A 22,492-nucleotide genomic window follows, 5' to 3' on the forward strand; every position below is an offset into this window, starting at 1 on the left:
TTCATGCTGTCCTTTAACAGTTAACAACCGTTCGATTACCTTTGATGGCTGCTGAACTATGACAAGAGCCTCTTGAGTGGATCAAAAAGCCTTTAAAAATGCAGTTCATCAAACTGCATGCTTTAATGCCTGGTGACAGACGTTCCTCGCAGAAATTCATAATGTGACAAGGGATGAAAGTGCTTTAAACCTACACGCATGGAGCACATCGGGGGTTTAATCATACAGGAAGAAATATACAAAACTGCTTAGATGTTGTTCTCCTATTAGGTCATTGGTTTAAATATTTATTCTGGAGGGGGTTTGGATTAGTAGTGGATCAACTGTCCTCATACTAGGATCTGGCTCAAGTCAGTACAAGGCTCTTTCTGTCTCTCCTACTCCCTCAGACACACCGACACACACACTAAGTGAAGCCACAAAAAGTACTCAGCCAGGTCAGCGAAGCAGACGGGCTCATCATGAATTAAACACAGCACACCTTGGTGGCCTGAAGAGATGTGTGGGAGCGTTTGATGACAAGACAACCCCCCCCCCCCCCCCACCACATCCGAACATCTTAACAGCGGGGTCAAGGGTCATTCTCTTGGCCAGACAAAAGACCCCGCCGGGAGCAGATGCTGGTAGAATAGCAGAATGGTGGTGGGGGGAGGTTAGAGCGGTAGGGGGTCTGTCATCTTGTCTCTCTGACATCTATCTCAATATGTTCAGCTTTGTGATGCTGACGATGTGCTCCCACCTCTGCCTGGGAGTTAATATCAAAGTCTCTCTCGCACAGGCGTCAGCGCTGCATCCCTCTGCGCCGCCTGAGACGTTCCCTCACTCCTTTGTGTGTTGTGAAAAGTATCCCTGGAAACTGTTGTGTGGTAGGCGCAACGCAAACCCACTGATCATCAAAACCCAGTGTCTCAAACAAATCCATCGTTGCTACTACCGAGCTGCTCCTGCATGTCTTCTCAGACTGAGCATGCCCTGTTTCAAGGTCAGGATGACAACTGCTGGGACCATGATGAGATCGGTAGAAGGCAGAGAGGTCAGCCGAAGATAACAAAAAAAAAAGAATCTTGAGAGGGAAATGGTGGTCTCGAGGACCTGGAGCCCACCAGTGTCAAGGTCACGTCAGTGTGATGTGTCCTCTGTGTGGTGCAGCAGGGCATAATGGGCCATTTTCAATTCAAGAAGCTAATTTACCCTATTTCAGCTCTGCCTTCACAGCAGAACAGTTAAACTCTCAGCAATACACACCCACCCCCCCAGCTTTTGGTGGCCAGGTAGGAAGACAGCCTCCAGCAGCTCCAGATGAGCTGGTTGCCATGGGGACAGTCAATGGGCTGGTGAGAGGGGACTTTGGGCCAGACAAACACTCAGCGTTTAATTTTACTAGCTGGTAGACAACAGGAACAGGCAGGGGGGTATTTTACAAAGCTGGAGTGGAGGGCCTTTCTGTCCTGAAAAAAAAAGGTGCGGGGTCTCCCCTCACTGAAGAAATACCAGCGGAGAGGAACAGCTCAATGTTATTACAGCATACTGGGATACTAAGGAGTAATGAGGACTCTGAATTACATCATGTGCAGCGTCCCACATGGTCGCACTGGGTTGGAAGGGGGGGGGGGGGGGGGGGAGTTGCAGCATTAGGGAGCTAGAGATGATGTCATTTATAGAAGCACAAAGAGGCTGAGACTGAGCAGTGTGTGTAAAGGTAAGCTCAAAAATCCTCTAGAGAAAATCACTCACAGGTGCTAAGGTGCTTTATTGAACTAAAGTATGTCAAAATGATTTGACTAAATAATGCTCCACTGTTGTCACCGACATAAATATTTCCCCCCCCCTTCCAGAAACTTTACATTTTTCTTCTGTATATACAAAAAACAAACATGCCCACAAAGTGCTTTTCATTGACAATGTAAGTTCATTCTTCACCCTGTTAAACAACTCTACAGAAACCAAAACCCCTGACAGATACCTGCTTTTACTATTTGACATTTAAATTCAAGCATCGTCTTTATGTGTGTGTTTTAATGCCTCTAGGTTTTGCAGATAAATTCTGTCAATAACTGTTGGTGGAAAATGTAATATGGCACTATGGAGTCCAAACACACAGTATGCAGAAAACAAAAAAGGCAACAAATTAATCTCACAGAGCAATAAAACAGGTTCTTACATCCAAACAATAAAAATAAAACATTTCTTCATCTACGTATCTAAGGCACTAGTTGCATTTCTCAACCCAAAGTGAAGGACATTTCTCAAGGTAAAGATATTGATGACTCATCTCAATACAAAATGTCACAGTACAAACAAACTTCATTAAACCAGGTGCGGGGCTGCAAACTGACGAGCCAAGCAAAAATAGTATATCGATTAGTGGGATTTCCGTTTTAGTGCATAGAAGCAAACCCAGGCCCGGGGTTAGGCGGCTGTGCTTCCTGTTATTCCCCGCTTCGATGTGAAAGTGAGCAGAAGGAACAGGAATCAGCACCACGTATAACCTCCCAAACCTTTCTTCTAGTTCAATTGTCAATTGTACACTTCATTTCGGACCATTACAGTGTCAGGGTCACCCGAATTACAAAAGACACACAGATTCTCCCTTACTTTAGCTGTAAAGATGAAAGCAGATCGTTTTGGATTTACCCAGGGTTTCAGAGTCTCTCAGAGTTTGACATCAATAAAAAGGGGATGGATTTCTTTTTTTGTGGACGTTGAGTTATTGCATCAAAGACACTTTACAGCAACAACATGTTTACAGAAACAAGGTTTTTTTTCGGCAATCCACACTGTAAACTGTTTTTCATTGGAACTACTCCTAATACAGAAAGGGTAGATTATCCAAAAGGTTTTAGGCAACAGAGACTGTAAGTGAGGAATTATGTTAATGCAATAGGAGTCAACTGAAACTTAAGGCAATTAATAAAAAGGGAAGCTTCCGTCTATGAAAATAAATGGTGTACTGCTCAGCATTTGATACAGTTGAAAAACATTTGTACTGGGGTCATCGTCTCTAGTATCAAATCTCTCGCTATCAGAATCGCAGCATATTCTCTGCACAAAATGTACACCCTGAAAAATAATTAGTGAGGTTTCATAACAATATAACAAATTCCCCATGTTGACGACTGTTACTGTAATATTAAAGTGGCCTAAAGCATCTTTTAACTTCCATCAGGCTACAAGACCCTGTATACAACAGTGATACGTTAATCTTTTATATAAGCTACTAAATCAGTTGTAAGCTAGTCAGCAATACTTATGTGAGTCTGTCATCATATTTATACATACAACAAATATTTGGCATCTGGCAGCAAATATTGTAAAGGTGACCATACTACTAAAGTTGGCATGTATTCACAAACACTAGTGTACATGAAGGAGATTGTTGGACCTCCTCCATGTTCTCTCCTCAATAGGTGCATGTGCCAAAAGATGTGTGTCTTTGATCACGTACACAAACTGAAATGTATCTTTATATCTAAAGCTTTAATCTAAGTTTGACACCTGAACTACTAGGGCTCTATAGCCCAATGAAACACTTTCTCCTCAGCTCAATCACAGTACTTGGTCCTGCCACATTATGTTCATGATGAGCATCACATGTGGCTGGTTTATAATTTAATGCAGAATTGCAAATCCAGATATGATCCTTTTTTTGTTTTTAGAAAAAAAATAAGCACAGGTTGTTTTATTGGATAGATACTCTATATAACTATGAATGAACTATTCCATGTTTAGTGCAACAGAATGTAGTCTGTCCCATGTGGGGAGCGCTGTGGCTTTGATGGGCCACACTGCCAGCTCAACCATGACAGAAGACCTGATTCCTCTACATAATTTATATTCCAATACTGATAGTGATAATAAATGCTGAATTTAAAAACAAAAAACTGGCGAGCGTGACTAGTGCAGTTGCACACAATAAGCCTATTAATGCGTCAGATTGTGATTGTAACACAGTTGTGTATTTTTCTACAGATTACTCGGAGGATAGTGAAATTAGTGGCAGAGGTCGGGTGTACTAGCTGCGCTCTTGAATCACTTCTTTATGTAACAAAATACTTTGTGACTGGGAGGCCAGTGTATGGTGGCTGCCATACTGTAGCCTGCTTCAACAATGCCCCTGCTGATAGCACTCTTGTATTTCCAGGAGGCCTGGGTCGGTGCCAGAGTGCAAACACTCAAACACTTAACCGCCAATTGGAGAATGTGTTTGTTGCTAAATAAAGAGGACAACTCACAACAACAAATAAAACAAAAATCCCACAAATGTTAAATGATATTATCCCAGCTTATCTAAACTTGAAGATATCAAGGCTTGACTGTTTGATAAAGCCAGTCTGTTGATCTGTCGGACTGTGCCTCATTCATGCAGACATCCTTGCTTGCCCTCCCTCCATGTATGCATCCCTCCTGGGGATTTAAGATGAGCCGAGGAGGTACAGTAAAAATGCTCTTAAGGTTCCCACTCTGGGCCATCACTTTCAAAGGACATTAACATGACATCAGTGGTCAATTCCTTAAGCTAACAAGTTTCCAACAACAGTAAGTTACAGTAAGACCTTTTTTGTAGAAAACAAACAATGTGGTCGTCTAGTATAAAGTTTTGCAAAAGGCAGTGCAATACGTTTCATTAATCAGTGTCGAGAGGTCTTTAGTCATGGAGATTTCTTAGTGTAATAAATCTTTTTTTTTTTTCTTTTTTTTTTTTTTAAACAAACCTTTGCCTCTACTGTGTCCTACTGGGTTTGGACAAAGGACGTGCGACCCTCTGAATTTGATGGATTTACTTCCAGCTATTATAATCAGAGGTCACATGTCTTTTAAACAAATCCGAGCAAGCAATACCAACACATACAAATATAAATGAGCAAGTGTTACATAGCCTGAGGAGGCTGATTTTGTAGAAACAAACAAAAAAAGGTTCTTATACGACAACCATATGTGATCTGTTAGCCCCAAAGGCTTCGGCTTAACTGAAAGTCATTAGTTATGCTAAATAAATTGGCAGTCCATGTAGTAAGGCAGAGACAGCACATACATCATGATCTTTAGTCTCTACACACATAGACTAGAGACATGCTGACTTCTGTTGGCATATAGATGTTGACTGTCAAACTGGCCGTGCAGTCCACAGTCCGTCCACGTCAAGTACAGATACTAAATGTCTCAAGTGTCGACCAGGACGCTCAAACAAATCAAAGGACACTACAGAATTGAGGTTAGTAGAAGTGTGCGTGCGCGTACAGAAGAGAAAAAAAACGTGTTTCTTCATAATGAGATGAATGAAACCTTCTGATTTCTGCCATATCTCTGCTCCTGCTGGCGGCTTGTCAAACGTACCACTCCCTGCGCGAGATGACGGAGCCGTCTGTGTGAGAGACATAGTCCCCCTCCGGCCCGCTGTCGTAGCAGTCGTCCGACAGGTAGGGGGAGCCGTTTCCCCGAGGTTTAGGGGAACGAGGGTGTCTGGCACCTCTGGCCTGCTGTGGACTCGAGAACTGAGTGGGTTCACGATGCTGATTCTGCTGCTGGTCCTGGTGGCCGCTCTCCCTCATCGCCCGTGTGTAGCCGTTAGAGGGATACTCCTCTCTGTTGCCTTGGTGACGGCGGTCGCGCTCTTGTTTGAGCTGGCGGTCGCCCCACTCCTCTCGGTCGTGGTCCTGGCGGTGAGAACTGCTGCCGGCTTTGGGGGGGTGGAGCTCGTGCTGCGTGGGGGCCTTCTGCAGGTCGTTGGGGCCCAGGTACTGCTTGGTGTAGTAGTTCCCGTGAAAGCTTTGCTGTTTCTGAAGGTAACACACACCGACCAGACACAGCAGCAGGATCAGGAACAAGGCCCCGCCCACAGCTCCGCCCACTATGGAGCCCAGATTACTCTCAGGCAGAGCTTCGAGTGTGGGTGAGCTGAAGAGAACATGTCCCTGATCATCGACTAAGGTGGAGGAGGCAGAGCCAGTAAGGACAGGAGCAGTAATGGTGGAAGGCATGGTGGGAGGATCTAATGGAGGGGAGGAGGGTGAGAGGGGAGTATGAACAGACAGAGAAGCAGAGAATGTCAATGCCAACTACATCAGCATTTCACTAAGTAGGGATAGGTTTACAAAACATCAACTACCACTAGTAAACTATGGAGATCACAGTAGCGTTTGCTTTGCCAACTCTTCAGTCTTGTTTCCCTTTATAATTGGTAAACATAAAAAAAAGAACATTCTCATCTTTCCTTTATCTTATTTTAGTACAGTTTAAAAAATGTAAAGGGGACATATTATGCTTATTATCAGGCTCAGTTTTGTATTGTACGTTTTGCCAATATGTTTTAACGTAAAAAAACTCTTTACATTTCTCATACTGTCTGAATATACCTGTCACTTTCGACCACTAATGAATAGGTATTGTAACCAAGGCAGCCAACAAAACAAAGTGAGTTTTTGTATGATATGTCCCCTTTAAGCACCATTTTCAGCTTGTATTCACCACAAACGCACTTCGAAGTAAAATATATCTTTGGAAATGTTGAGGCTAAGGGCAAACCAAAGGCTACTGAAGAAATTGAAGACTACTGAACAATGTATATTGTATACAAGAAACATACAAATCTTCAGTGGATGGATGTGGGTGTAATTACAGCAGGAAACATGGAAGACACAAAACAAATAATCCTTTAAATGTTTCAATTGAAATTCTATGTTTTACTGTAACACTTGTGGAGCGCAGCTTAGTTACAGATGAGTAAATAATGTCTTGCTTTGCTGGCAGAGAAGTCTTTAACTCCCTTAAACTCCATGATGTTAGCAAGTGTCAGAGTAAACAACCCAGACTTAAATTACATTAATAATAGTTGGTGATTGAAACAAGAGTTTCTCAATCTTGTGACCATGATCCCGCAGTATACGCAGATGAGTTAAAAGTTATACGACTGACATTTTGGTTTGTGTTTGAGAACTTTGTAGAGCAAAATATATAAAATTGGATACAGCAGTTTTCATTTTTGTTGACTCATAGGAAAGATGATTCATTGAAACATTCTTCAGGCTGAGCACAACATACAATTGCCTCAAAAAATTATCAATGGGTTGAATAAAAAAGGGTAAACTATTTCCTACTGTTTCTGTTAAATCATAGTATTATTGATTATATGAAGAGAGCAAAGTGCAACTTATAAACCTTGGGACTTTAGAGAGGAAGACCAAATGACATGTTCCTCTTTATGCTGACTGTCTGTTTCATCAGTTTTAAAAGTGCATAACCAAATAATTGTGTGTACCAAATGCTTAAAAATTGCATGAGGATATGCATTTAGGTCCTTATTTTGCAAGTATAATGATGCAATGCTGCTATTTCTCCATGCCATCATTAGAGCTTAAAATGTGCTGGATTAGGGTGAAGCCCACAAAAAAGGAAAAAGCCAAAAGCCATAATCAGTTGGAAGTGAAGTAACGGAAAGTCTAAATAAAAGCTTTCATGGTGCTGCAAAATTGCTCTGCCACTTTAAACTCAGTGCCAGGCCAGATGTACGGAAAAGAGTCTGATCTGAGAGATGACTTGAACCCTTAAGGTTTGTAGTCTAAGTATATGAATCGTACAACGCCATGCAGAGGCAGTGAACTGACACATGTGAGCACACACGCAGCAACACATACAAAGAAGGGAACACCAACATGTGTACGCTTGCGCACGCCCGTACAGTTCCTCTCAAAGGAAAATGAAATATGGAGGATAAATAATAAATAAGAGTTGAAAAGATCTAGTTAATGTTTTATGAATCTGGGACATCATCGCACAGTAGGGCTGCAGGCTTTTCCCTCTTACCGCATGACACATGCAGAAATAAAAGAAACACGGAAAAGAAGCGAGAGAGATGTGAAAGAAAATCACATCATAATCACAACTTCATTCAGGGAGAGAGCTTCCACAGGCAAAACAGATTTAGTGCAACCGGAGGAACATGCTCCTCATACAAAACAAAAAGACAAACTTAGACACCAAGCCAAGAGGACCGAGCAGAGGCAATGCACTGAGGACTAAAGGACTTACATATTTGCAGCTGTTTGGCACAGTAACCCCCCTTTTGAACATCTGGAGACCTAATGTTAATCAAGGCTAATCAGCATGCAATGAATACTGAATATAAAAAAGGTCAATATTATCAGTGCCAACCCACTTTACCATAGGCGAATGCTTGGACTGTCAGTATGTACCAAATGGAGTGATCCAGTGTCACATTTCAGCTTGAAGGACGATGTCAGGCAGTGATACCCTCTATGACTTGCGTGCATGCATAGTGCTTTCTAAGGGAAGCTGAGGCAATAGGAGTCAGCTGTGTTCCGGTGTGTATACGGCGCTCACCTTGTATGAGAAGGCGCACATCCCGACTGCGGAGGTTGATGTCATTGGCAACCTCGCACCTGTAAACTCCCGAGTCATTGCGCTGGAGGGGACGCAGGAAGAGCAAAGTGCTGTTCATTATTTCCATCCCTGCTGGCATTTCGCTGTCCAGTCTATAGTGCACAAGAGACGCAAACATTTAGACAATCAAAGTCACACCGTTGACAAATATACTGTTAGGTTATCATGCACACCTTATTTGCTATACAAGTTAAATGACAAGCTGAAGGTTTTAGATTAGTAAAATATATTAGTAAAATATTGGAAAGCAACTAAATGTTACTCTCTAGTCTTTGATTTAACCTGCAGAAGTCTTCAAACTACTACATTTACTGAGCTACAAGTCAGTGTTTGGGGGGGATTGTAAGCTAACAATCAAAGTTACTTATGCAAATCATTTTGGCCAGAAACATATGTACACACACACACACACACACACACACACACACACACACACACACACACACACACACACACACACCTGATCCATCTGAATTGATTAGCAGGTGGGTTTGCGTTGGCTTTGCACGTCATTTGTGCATTTTCCCGACCTACGTACCAGTCTCCATCATAGCCCACAACGGAGATATCAGGAGCATCTACAGGGCGAGCGGGAAAAAAACAAATCATTGAAATATCAAAGCAAACTGTCCAGAAAGCTAACAAACAACCTGAGAGAACTGTTATCACTGCACAGACAGAGCAGCCCTTTTGTTTTCTTGTATTGGAAATGTTTCTGCTGTTTGGTATTGATATAGTTCTGGGAGAGACTCTGAGCTTTACACTAGAGCAAACACATGCAAAATTACCGTTTCTCTGTTTTCTTTGGGAGCATTATATGGAGTCTGAGGTCAGTCCTGGCCTCCAGACATGAGCTTGTGTCCTCCACACATACAAGGAGTTTTATAATGTATACATTCAAAAACACAGTGCAGTGTACAGAGATGCAATACGGCTATGACTCCTGTTGGTTTATACAATTTAAAGCCAAATCAAAAACACTATTTCCGAACCACTTCTCAGGACAGTTAGAATTTCTTTTTTTGACAAACAATCAAACTGTTTGGTATTCTTTGTTTTGTTGCTGCTGAGCCATAACTTAAATAAGTATAAAAGCTTTTGTGGACGCCATCTGTCATAAAACAGCAAGAAAGACCAAATCTAGATGCATCCGTCTAACAAAAGATTTTGAAGGAGGTAATTTTACCCCTTTCACTAGTCTATTTACAGTTGCTATGCGGCGATCCACTTGTGCCCCACAAAGCACTGACATGCGTGCTGACATGCGTGCTAACATCTATGGGGGCTTACTGACAGAAAACGTTTTCACTTTTGACAGTTTAAGGGCACACACGGACATGTAATGAGAGACCTAAAGAAATTCAGATTTTGAAACAGATAACATCCAGGAAAACGCCAAGGACAGCCTGTCTTAACACGAGAAAACACAATACATGTTAGAAGCCTGCATGGAGTGTCCTTGATTTCTTCTGTCAATTCAGCTGCTTTCCAAAGGGAATTGTTGTGAAGTGCTTCAAATAAATCAAACGTCAACACTGACAAGGCCGAGCATCATCATCTGACCGCTGTTGGAAATCAAGTCCCTTTACTTTTAAGATGGTCTGTCTGTACTTTCTGTTAAATACAGTGTTCAATTGTTTTAAGGAAGGTAGACACCCTTTAATCTACTCATTATGTTACGCAAGTGTATTCCAGCATTAAGGATACCTGATGAAAGTCTTACGGTACGTCCACACGGTTCCATCGCGTGCTTCAACGGAGACACTTCCCATTCACTTTGAATGGGGTGACGTCAAGCTTTGCCGAACTGCATTGTGGTTCCGTCGCGCCGCTTTTCCTCCATTGCTCGCTTCGAAAGTTGAGAAAAGTTAAACTTTTCAAGCTTCGACGGAAGCGCCAGCCAATCAAATCATATGCCAGTACAAGCACTAGCTAATCAAACCGTGTGCTTGTGTGTCGGGGCGGGAGATTAATGTGATTGGTTGTTGGTTGTGCGCGAGACACGCCCACCGGCAAGCTTCAACGCGGCCGTGTGGACGTTACGTTACAGCCGGACAGACTCAATCAATACCCATCATATTTACTATAAGGCCGTATTTGAGCCATTTATATCAAGCTAAAAAGTAACTGGTAAGGCACCCACACTGCACATTGAGCTGGTAGGGGATCCTGAAGTCACTCTCGAGAGCCGGGTGGCGGACCACACAGGTGAGAGTTTGGCCCTGGATGTGACGCGTGGGCTGCCAGAGGTAGCTCACTTGTGTGCTGGTCGTGCCGTTGGTTTCATCAAACAGCTGAACTTCTGACTGGCCAAACAGGTTGGACTCCCAGGAAACGTCAGCGGGGGGCCGGGCCCGCTCAGCGATACAGGTCGCCACAAGAGTATCATTGCCCCCATCGATCAGGGCAGTTGAACCTGCAGACACGTAGACTTTGGGCTCCACTGTGAAAAGGAGGAAAAAGAGCCTTCAGAGGTTAGTTTAAAAAAGGTGTACATTACATTTCTATTTTATCTTTGACTGCATTCTCTTCAAGTGTCATTCCACTACAACCTACTAATAGCAGCTCTAGCCACCCTTGCGATCTGTTCTGTAAAAAGTGTTTGAGAGAGTACACACATTATGTTTGTGGATTTTTTTTTTTTAAATGTTGCAGAAACACTTTTAAGACCAATTTCACGCACAAGTTATCTGCTAATCGGAACAGTGTAAACAAAAAAGTTAATTCAAGCAGCGTATTGTAAATTATAAAAAAAAAATGTTTAAGATTTCAAACCGTCAGTGGATTTCAACTATTTAGCGACTTGTTTCATGGCAACAAAACTTTCAAGCCAGCGCTTGATAATGTTCTCACAGAATTATAAGGCCTCTCAAATGTAATTGCGTTGATATCCAAACTTGACATTGAAGCTGCTCCAAATAATTTCCATGGCAAAAATCTGGCAACTATTTTCTCAATTAATCATTTGGTCTATAAAACATTAACATTTTGCAAAATATTCTCATCAAATATTGATTGTTATGTCTAATAAACTGCTTAAACACTAATGGAACCAGCATAAATATTCTAAATATATCTAATCAATGAATTAACTTATTGTTTCAGATGTTCCTGACATTCATTACAGTACTTCGAATAGAAGAAAAACACATGTGTGGAGATATACACACTTACCAAGTACATTGACAGTGGTGGAGGCTTGAGTGTATCCCAGAGGAAACGTGGCGACCTTACAGGTGTACTTCCCCACGTCAGAGAAGCCCACGTTTCCCACGACGATGGTGGCATCATGAGAGGAGGGTGAGCGGAAGAACAAGCGATGGATGTACTCCGGAGGGATGGAGATGCCGTACTGTGGGTTATAGACGGCCACCGTGATGGAGCCTGAAGGCAGATGACGCTCCCATGAACTCTGAGTCAGAGTAAGGTTGGTGCCCGCCTCCACCTTGCACTCCAACGTCACATTCTTCCCCAGCACAGCGTTCACCCTCTTAGGCACCATCACCTGACTTCCCCACACACCTGCCAGAGACACAGGAAACAACCATGTTCATTTGCAAACAGGAAGTTGAAAGCACTTATCGTACACTACACCTTTAATTGTTAAAGCTTCTTTAAAGTGCATCACTAATAGTTTTCTTAGGCATATTCTTTCTAACTCAACTAGAAGTGTCATTTTTTTATTATTTCAAATCATACTTATTGAGATCCCATCCTTTAAATTCAGAAATCAAACAGTATAATCAAGTAAAAATGGGAAAACTTCATTAAAAAAACACAGGATTTATAAATATGTCTTAAATATTCAGCTCACTCATTGCACCAGTAATTTCCGATTAAAAATGATTTAAACAATAAGTTATGGAAATTGTCGCCGCCTTTTTCTGTTGATCAACTAACCTTTTTACCCACTATTTTATATTCAATTATTATAAATTGCAAATATTTTGGTTATGGAGTAGAGCTGAACACATTTAAAGACGTCTCATCGGGCCTCCTTGAACTTGTGTCCAAACCTTTTCAAGAACTTAACGTTAAATATATGCAAAACATTCCTTATATGACAGACAATTTAGCTTTTCTGGTTGACAAGAATGAAATTGCTTTAATCTACTTCATGGAAGACGTTACCTTTTCTTTTAAAAATGTCACAAAGGATTATCAGAGTGAAAATCAAGAACCAATCCAGAACACCATGACAGCCCCAGTAAGGGAAGAGTATTTCCAGTGTTACCTCTTACGTTAGTCTTTAAAACAAGTTCATCTATTGCCATCAGTCTGGAATCAAAGCTTGATACCGTCACAGCAGGCGTTGGGTTTTTCATCAAATAACACACAGCTGACTGAGAATTTGTTTTGTCTCTTTAGCTCTCCTTCTCCTGACCTGAATTCAGGAATTGAAAGCAGCCTGTCTGTATGTCCTGTCTTTGTCCAAATATAACTACCCCAACTCTGTCACCTGCACCTGACAGAAGTGTGGCATGTCTGAAAAGCAGAGAGCTTTTCGTCGTGCTGAAGAACGTCAAAGGGAAATAAATAGAGAACACACTGATCCCGCCAGAAAAAATGGGAAGAGATATGCAAACACGACAATGACATCATCGCTGAGAGAAGAAAAAGAGGGCTGCGAGTGAGAAGAGCCGAGAGCAAAGTCACGTATGAAACACAAGTGAGAGGAAATGCATCACCAGGATTCCAGTAAACAAAAACACAGAGGAATTACATTACTGATTTAGAAAAGACAATATAGCACTGCTAAACTGCCAAAGCTCACTAATTGCGCCAAGCTACCAGCAGGAAGACATCATCATAAATCAAAACCTTCTGCGCTGCTTGGCAACTGACTGCAAATATTCTATTGTTGTTTTGCCAAAAACAGCTCCGTCTCCGGCCAATCTCCCTCTCAAAAGTCCATGTCCTCAAATATTAGTACTGTAGATTTCCATTTCCCTAAAGTATGATGCACAAAATTCTATTTTTGACTTCTTCTCTGACATTACAATACAGTTTGAAATTGTGAAAACACTAGACCTAAACACCAGTACTTCTAATTCTCTCCAAATTTGTATATAATAATTTCATACATGATAAAAACAATGTGACAGCTTAACCAATTAAAAGTCATTTATCAAATTGGGGAATACATAGTAAATGATATTGTTGCAAATGATCGACACACGGCGCCATACACTATATGCTAGGGGCTGTACAATATAAGCCGAATGATAAATAGTGAATGTCAAATCTAGATAGCACTTTTTTTGCAGAGTAGGTATACTACGTCATCATATTGCTCATACAAAGAAAGGGCAGTAGATAGGGAGATGTACAGCTGTAGAAGCACTATTCATATTTTTTTGTGCTATTTAGGGCGTTGCAGGTTTTTTTCAAATCGAATAACCAACACATGCACGTCTGCTTTCTAGTGATGGGGCAAAATCCACAGTCCTCATTCTGTGCAAAAATGCATTCCATACTTTAACACAGACTAATATAATAATAAGAGTTCAGCAATCTGAGTTAGTAAAATAAAGTGGGTAACAAAGTCCTGAAATCCCTGCTGTGTTTCACAGTGTGAGAGCGGAAACATGAAGAGGGTATTCTGTGTTTAAAAGACTCTTCTTGGTTTGGCTCAGACTGCTAAAGCAAATACACGGATTTCTGCACTCAAAAAGAACTGGGAATGTTGTACAACGTCTCAATATTGGAAACACTAAAGGAAGCAATCAAAAAACTGTTAAATGTACATATAAGCCTTGGTATTGTTTTAAGGCAGACAAAAAAAAAAAAGCAGGAAAAACTATTCAAGCTCACTTAACGATTAAATACGTTCATTTCTACCGTTGAATTCAATACAGTTAGTCTTTAATGCAGGAGGAATTACTTTTTTAACATAACAGATTGATGTAAAGACTTCTTGATTAGCTGTGGCATCCTACATTAATAATCATGCAGCAGATATGATCAGAGTAAAGAATGTGGGTTAAAAAAAAACGTGCAATTTCTGATTCCGTTAGAAAAAGAATCACATGTCTTCAATGGTTAACTCACATAAGTTAGTAATCGTTTGAAATGATATATTCCTGGGGGTTGATCATTGCTGTTAAGTTGCTTGTGGAGCAGTGCTGACCGTCATCTGAAGCAAGTCTAAAACCAAACTAAGACTACACCTTAGGGACCCATTCGAGTCTACGTTAAATCATAAATCAATTGTTTTAATTCCCAAAGATATGGAGGCTTTCCTTTCTAAAGAATATTCCCATATCTCACATGCTGCATCACACCCAGTTTACAACTCCCCCCAAAGAGGAGTGAAACTGTACCGAGTGTACGTTTGCTAGTGCTCCCCCCCCATACGGAGTATCCACCATACAAATAATGAAGTCAGGTGATGGAGTAAATCAGATTTGAATATACTGGTACATTAACGCACATACTGTATATATACTGGTCGATGACAAGGTACTTAACAGGCGCTCGTAAAAAACATCAATGAGGAAACAAAGATAACAACACAAGTTGAAACAGACACACAGCAAAAGATTGTCACTATATGAATTAAAGCATACTGCATAGTGTTTTTATAGTATGTATTAAATGCCATAACCCAGACAGCAGCTACTGTAACATACTGTAAGTGAGCCTCTGCCTCAAGTAGTAAACCGATTTTACGACTTATGTATTTGTCATGATAAGGCGAGATGGCAAGAACAGCAACGAGTCGAGAGAGCAGCATTTTCCCTGCACTGAATATGTAATGGAAGGAGGTATAGCGTCTGCATGACATTTTTATTGGTGACATGACGACAACCTTACATAACGTGCCCTCGTTTTCTCCAACTCAGAATAAAAATGTGATGAGAATAAAGGGCAAAGTCTATCTGATCTTATACGCAGCCTTTCTTTACATAGCTATAGGAATGTTTTATTTCTTCTTGTTCTTTCAGAGACAAAAAAAGAAAATACTTGCCATCCTTTGAACCTAAAAGAGAGCAGCTTCCGTACACACTTTTGAGTTTAGTTTGCTCAAGCAACACAAGGTGACACACACCCACACCGACACCCACACTCAGTAGAAAACAGATTATAGATATCCTGGCATCAAGGACACATTGCTCCCTGGGGACACTCTGCTACTCGTTCTCACTTTAGTCAATATTACCTTCACATGCACCACTTATGAGGAAGCGAGTGTATTAATTTGTGTGTCTTGCCAGAGGGCAGCGTGTCTTGTTAAAAGTGGAACTCAGAACTTAAATGGTGAGGTGTAATGTGGAAGTGCAGAGCAGGACAGGGAAGGGTTGAATGATCGGTGCCTTCAAGTCCACTTTTATTGTCATTACATAGTACAGGTACTAGTAACAAAACGGTTTCTCTGCATTTGACCCATCCTTCGTGCAGATACACATTTTCTAACTGGTTTGATTAAGCAGCACAGATGTGCACGTGCACATGGGTGATGCAACACGCATAACTATCTAGCTGTCAAGGGTAGCAACACTACATTCTAAGAACACTATAGCTTTCTCTTCTACATGGAAATGTAAGACGTTTGGTTTACGTTAGTGTCACAATAAACCACCAAGCAACCCATACCAGGTAGCCAGTATAAATAAGGACAAACTTAAGGTCTAAAACCTTCATACATGGAAAATAAATCAAAATACTAGTTAACAGGTTAATTGAATATGGTTGTTTGTTGTACATTACCATCAAATTGAATGGCTGTGTAATGTGATCAGTGCCGAGAGTATCTATCTGGAGAATAAACTCAGTGTTTCATCCTGTTCTAGCTAATTGGTTATGTTTTAAAAGGCATGCACGTTTTTACACATTAAATCTGACGCGGAATAAGAATCATTAAATGTTTAGAAAAGTGTGTTTGTCTCCTTTGAAGTCTAAACATAATTAAATGTGAAGAAAACCATCGGTTTAGGAATGAACGTTAATATCCTGAGGATGCAGTTCATTAATAATGTAAAAGCTCACTCCGATTGTATCCTACATCAAGGTACTGAACCAAAGAGTAACACATGCGTTGGTGGGTTCAGTCGTAGTATTGTAGCCCCTAGCTTCTCCTCTTGGCAAACCGTCCAGTAGGGCTATCTATGGATTAAGATCGTTTGTATTCTATTAGCATTATAGTGGAAGCAGCAAAAAAAACACAGCAGAACTTAGCAAACTTCAAAAATCTGTTTAGTTATCCAAGTAATTTCTTTAATGTGCAATTGTCCAGTGGCAGAAAGTGGCCACTACAACCTGAAGCTGTGGTATAGTGCTGGGTACTTCAGTATCCTGGCTTTTGAAATACAACCACTCTTTTCTATGCAATGGATAGAGCTACTGATGAGACACTGAGGTACAATGCTGCTCTGGTGTGATAATGTCTTAAAGTATGAAGCCCATTTTGCTATCCAATATATTACATGTTTCAGGGTTATTTCTATAATAAAGCCAACTGAGTTGGACAATTGTTAGTTAGAATAAATGAGTGTTAACATATTAAGAGTAATTATACTACTTTCAGTTAAAGCAAGGAAATGTGGAATGAGAAAGTGTAACTTCTGGTCTTGTTTAAATTGTCTGCAAGTGCAGGACACTAAAGTATGGATTGTCTCTGAGAACAGCAAAGTTCATGAATATCATTTTCTCAAACAAAGGATTTTGTTCAGGGGATATTTAGCTTATTCTATGCACAACACTTGCTGTGGGCAATACAACTCACAGGCAATGCCACATTCAGCCAGACTAGCTTCTAGTTAACACAATGAGTGACAACTATTGAGAAGTTATAATGATATGTATGAGACAGAGTTGGAGCTGCATATAGTATGAGGTTTTTTTACAGCAGCACCAAAGCAGTGGGCAAAAAGTTGGCGTACTTCAGGGTGGAGTTAGTCAAATTGCCCACCCTTTGATTAAACCAAACTGAGCTAGGCTCCACAGCGGGCACATGGCGGCTGACCCTCAGCCCGACCCGAGGGCTGCTGGCATTTAGTGTCGTCTTCTGTTGACTCAAATGCAAGTTCCTAAACATTTTTGTAATATTCAGCTGTCGTGACACATAACATAGTACTTCAGTAGCAAAGGCTTCGTGAGCTAATATGGATGCCAGTGAATCTGAAATGACCTAAGTGTATGCTCTGTGACGTTATAAGGGAGCAATGATAACTGAATATCAGTGCTCCTCGACGGTTTCCATGGACTGTTTCTATGACAGCCTCGGGTCGCACCATCACTGGTGGCGCTGGCTAGCTACCGACTTCGAAGCGTTTCAGTGAACTTGCAACCAAGTTTCATTTGGTTATTTAATGACACCTGCTCAACTTGCTCAACTTGCAAATGACCCACGCTTAAAGCACGCGGAGGTTGATAGTTTAGCCGGGTCGTTTGCTGAGATTCCTGCATGATGCGCGGCTCTTCTATGGAACTTCTGGGTAACGTTAGTGGAACAAACAAAACTGCTATACAAGATTCCTTACTGACCTGTAATACTGCACAAAAGGTAAAACAGCGCAACCCTGCCCCTCTGTCCAAGGAAACTCCGGTAATAAGACGGTAACATTTTCAAAAGCAGTGCAGTCTCCTGCTACAGGATCCAAGCGTAGGCTGCATGCCAATTTAACGGTAGCCTATGTGCTGAACAGTGGAACCTCCTCAGCAACAACTCCGAACTGCATGTGGACTGTACCATCTGCAAAGCGCGGAGCGGGGAGACCGCGAGCTCACCTGACAATAGAAGTAAGCGGTCATTTGTCGAGATCCTACAGCAACATCCCTCTGGAGGAATAATCCATTAGTATACACATTACGTCATCTCTGTGATAACCCGACACACATTGATTGATCAAATCACTTTATTCTTCGCTGTCTTTTACGGGTTACTCAATGACTATACATCTACGAGGTTTTATCGCTGCCATAAAGCAAATGTATTAGGTCTGTTTTAATTGTTTCTCTTACTGCTAGATAGAAGGAGGTCCTGAAATGATTCAACAACTTTTAATTAAATTAGTTAGGCCGGTTAATTAAAGAAGAACTAATTCATTTTGTATGCAAATGAGGCCATCAAGTGTTCATTTCAAAAGAAACGTTTTCTTGTATAAGTCTTTAACTATGAATTGTAGAAAAACATTTGTATTGAATGCTTGGCCCAAATGAGGCAGTCCGGCCAATAGATTTAATTGCCCAACCATGCAGGCTTTTGTCATACAGAGACCACGCCTATTATCACAATTTCGCTATTTGAAACAATAGTTGTGTCACAATTCTACAACATTATCTGGTCAGTCAGGCTGCATAAGGCTGCCAAATGAAAATATGTATAGTCATATGGTCAGTCAACAAGTTAATCGTTGTGAATGATGTGTGTGTGGGTGCGATAGGATGGGTGTTGGGGGGCCAGCACCCCTTTCTGCTAACAGAGAGCTAACCAGGTCAGTGCTTTCATTTGAGTCTCAGTGCTGTCTTCTGGAGAGCCACCAGGGATACAATTACTACCCACTATCCCATTCATCTCAACTCTATAGAGCAAGCGTTTGTGTGCACCACGCAAGCCTGCTTTATTCTATTTTATTTGTCTAAATCTATCTTAAAGTGGGTAAAATGAGTGCATTGAATATTCTCATTGTTCTTAAATCCATTCAGAACATTTTGCTTTGAGTACAATGGATCAACATGAAAGCTATATGTTGCTTTGGCAGCTCATTTATGACAAGGTAGTGCAGGCTAAACAAATAATAATAATAATAATTCAATTTAGGGGCTTCTTCTAAAATGACAGCCATTTGGAAACTTTCCCTCTGACTTTTTCACAACCCTTAGACTTTCGCTTTGTAATGTGTTACTCTCTGATTTGATTTTCCTTGATATAACGTTTTCCAATTAAATACAATATATTTTTGAATTACATATGGCCCAAAAAGTACACTAAATCATAATTTAAACGTTAAAAGTCTGTGGGCTTTTCTTATAACATCTCAGTTGATTAGCAAGGAACACTGAGCTAAGTTTCTGTACCTTCCTTTGTTCATGTATTTGACTCATAAATAATTGTCTTTCTGAATGCACTCCATGTGAGCACAGTAGCCTATGGAAACACCATGCACAACTCAGAGGAAAGACTTAACCTGCGTGTGACCAAAAAGTAAAACTGAGTTAATGAAAGTAGACGTTCACACAAAGCCACAGAATCCATGTTCTATGTGGATGATGTGAAGTATTTTGTGATCATGATAACAACCCTTCTTTTCTGTTCGCTTCTGCTCTCTCTAAACTAAAGCTGCTCTCCGTCACCAGGTACTTCTCTCTCAGGAATGTTTTTCACCCCTTCAAGTGCTCTTTCATGAAGGCCAGAGAGGTATTGAGAGGGCTTCAGGATTGTGCCGGAGTAAAGATCGGTTAAATTAGTCCACCTCCTGCTCAGACGCTTCTTTTATTCTGCGGGTCAGGACCTCCCTCCCTGTTTACCCACATAAATTGGTCTCTCTCTGTTTTCTGTCTCTATTCTTTCTCCCACACATACCTCCATTGTGACTGTGAGAAAGAGGAGGAGACAGGAATTTCATCTTAATGTCAAAGTTACTGAACATCCTTGATTTTCAAAGTCTCACACAAGTTTCCTCAGGTGATTTAAAGACTGAAATAAAAAAGTCTGCAGTTACAGCCAGAGTGTAAATTATTGACAGACCAAAAGTGACATCTGCTGGCTGAAAGAATGAAGTCTTTACATCCACGTTCAGACTTACATGTGGCATCATGCTTTTCAAATGTGTCCCTCTTTGAAACAACAGCTTATAACTTAACAGTATCTATTTGTAATTATTGACTTTCAGTTTGATCATTATTAAGCATGGTTAATATTGTGTTTTACAATATGTTAGGCAGCTCATAAATAATTACCATATTATCTCCATGATAAGGTCTTTTCATCAGCCTTACTAAAGTAAATACTAAACGTTGATTAATTTTATTTCATGTGAAATTCAAAATGTTGTATTTATATGCTTTTCATATGTTGTTAATCAGCATCTTAGTTAATTCTTGAGGACATCTTACATTTACAATTTAATCATCATTATTAGGTGAAATATCAGAAGAACAAAAAACGTTACAATATTTAGATGTTATTATATCACATACATGTCATTGAGAGCGTTATATGTTGTGTTTATTTGTGTATTTAGTATAGCGAAACAGTCTAGATACTCATCATTTCTTACAATGGATTATTGTCATTTCTGTCAGCTTTTTATTATGATCACATGCATTTGATAGCATTTTAAATTCTGACCTAAATCTGAGATACAATTTATCCTACATTTTCTCATGTACTAGTAAATCACACAAAGAAAAAAAAGTATTTCCTTCAAAGACAAGTCAGCATTTATACTCAACATTATTGTAAGCAAAAACAGACCCACGATTACTGTGTTTGATCTCATACCGTAGAAAATGTCTTAGCGGTGATTTTGAAGCCAAAGGTGAAATAGTATTTAAAGACATGTCTGAAGGTTTGATCTCTCAGGCCATATATGAGTGGGCTCAAAAACTTAGGGAAAATGATAAGGCATAAAAAGAGAGCATACTGGACATTTGTGGCGAGGGTGAGATTACCTCCCCATAGGCTGTCTGAGTTTATCGTATTAAACACAGTGGAGGTGAGACACAGGAACACCTGCAGCAGATGCAACAGCACTGTTTTATAGGCTTTACTGCCTTGTCTCTCAGTAGAAGACGAAGAAGAGGCAGAGGCAGACCTCACAGTGATCATGATAGCAAAAAAAGTGCAGATGATGATAATAATTACACATGTAAATAACACAATGATGAAGGCATTGTTTGTATTCGAATAAAGTTGTTGACGGTAGAGGTGTCTGTGGCAAAACCTCGGCACAGTGTAGTTTGTATTCTCTACACTGACAAACAGAAAAAGCTGTGTGAAGGAGTCTAAAGAGGCCACGGTCCACATCACAGCGATGGCCACTCCTGTCATCTTGGTGGTTACAATATCTGCATGCCTCAGTGGAAAACAAATGGCAACATATCTCTCCAAAGACATCACAGCCAGGTTTAGGGGGGATATTTTAAAAGTGAAAGTTGCAAATATTGTGAGAATAATACAAATGTAGCTCATCATTCTGACCATGGTCACAGCAAAGATGTACAGCAACATGGTCATTAAAAGCTGCAGAGATTCAGACAAAAGTAAATGACCAAACAGGATATAACGGGGGGTCTGCCGGAGGAGAGGCTTGCTCAACAAGGCGAACAACATGACAGCGTTTACGTAGAGAAAGAAAAGACATGGCAGCATTGAGAGCACAGCTTTAACAGGCACATTAAACTGCATCTGCTGGGTGACTTCTGTGGTGTCATTCATGACCGCAGCTTCATGTAGCGTCTGTAAAAGCATGGCACACAATCTCACTCATCCTTAATAAACACTATGAACAAGTCCTGAAAAATAATAACTTAAATAATCATGTTAAAGCCTGCAACAAAGCCACAAATCAAACATCACAATAAATATATCAGAAACAAATAATATTGGCAGTTAAAGGCATGATGAATAGATCAATTGTTAGCATGAGACACATTACTTACATCTCACCGCTGTGATCTGACTTCATTTAACAATGAAGGTTCCCTCTACAACTTTGAGGAATGATTCACCCTTCTTCTCAACACCCCCTTTTAAGCTTTGTCTTGACAGCATCACCTGTGTCAGTCTAACAGCCAGTCAAAGCTCTGCGTTGTTTATCTGTTTTTCTTTGCAGGACAGTTTGAAAAGGTGGCTGCGACTGGCGCAAACATTTAAATGTTTTCTTTATTTAATGACACATAATAATGTTGTATCTGCTTTATTTATTTTTTGAGGGCACAGTTTGCCAAGATCCATTGAAATTCAATGAGGATATTATTTAATGGACATGTGTGCCCAGTGACCACCTGTGGAGCTAAAATGTACACTTAAAGTTCCTTCATACAATTATATTGCATGAATACTGCAGTATATCAACTTCAACAACACAGTTCATGTTCATTTCCAATACAAATGTTTGCAGGCTTACTTTCAAAGTGTTTGTAAAACTGA

General features: G+C 40.6%; 2 protein-coding genes across 3 annotated transcripts in view; both read right to left on the bottom strand.

Annotated features, from left to right (window-relative positions):
- Positions 1–18,085, bottom strand: part of nectin3b (nectin cell adhesion molecule 3b) — a 29,747-nt gene extending 11,662 nt beyond the window's left edge. Inside the window, exons 1-6 of one of the 2 annotated variants that reach the window (XM_034098699.1) lie at positions 17,884–18,085; positions 11,572–11,919; positions 10,541–10,840; positions 8,858–8,975; positions 8,338–8,489; positions 1,733–5,989 (exon numbers count right to left, since the gene is read on the bottom strand). In XM_034098699.1, coding sequence (XP_033954590.1) covers positions 5,325–5,989; positions 8,338–8,489; positions 8,858–8,975; positions 10,541–10,840; positions 11,572–11,919; positions 17,884–17,962 — 1,662 coding nt within the window. In that variant the 5' untranslated portion in view covers positions 17,963–18,085 and the 3' untranslated portion in view covers positions 1,733–5,324. Of the gene's footprint in view, positions 1–1,732; positions 5,990–8,337; positions 8,490–8,857; positions 8,976–10,540; positions 10,841–11,571; positions 11,920–17,883 lie in introns of those variants that run through there. The other variant, XM_071205472.1, reaches the window with a different exon arrangement.
- Positions 18,086–20,836: 2,751 nt separating this feature from the next.
- Positions 20,837–21,751, bottom strand: LOC117458045 (odorant receptor 131-2-like). Its single transcript, XM_034098283.2, has one exon. The coding sequence runs from the start codon at positions 21,746–21,748 to the stop codon at positions 20,837–20,839; it is 912 nt and encodes a 303-aa protein (XP_033954174.1). The 5' UTR covers positions 21,749–21,751.
- Between the last annotated feature and the right edge of the window lie 741 nt (positions 21,752–22,492).

This window comes from Pseudochaenichthys georgianus, chromosome 14, assembly GCF_902827115.2.
Source record: "Pseudochaenichthys georgianus chromosome 14, fPseGeo1.2, whole genome shotgun sequence".
Classification (NCBI taxonomy): domain Eukaryota; kingdom Metazoa; phylum Chordata; class Actinopteri; order Perciformes; family Channichthyidae; genus Pseudochaenichthys; species Pseudochaenichthys georgianus.

Bases quoted from the DNA above. Each gene is read 5' to 3' on its own strand.
- LOC117458045 (XM_034098283.2), bottom strand. From the start codon at position 21,748: ATGCAGTTTAATGTGCCTGTTAAAGCTGTGCTCTCAATGCTGCCATGT.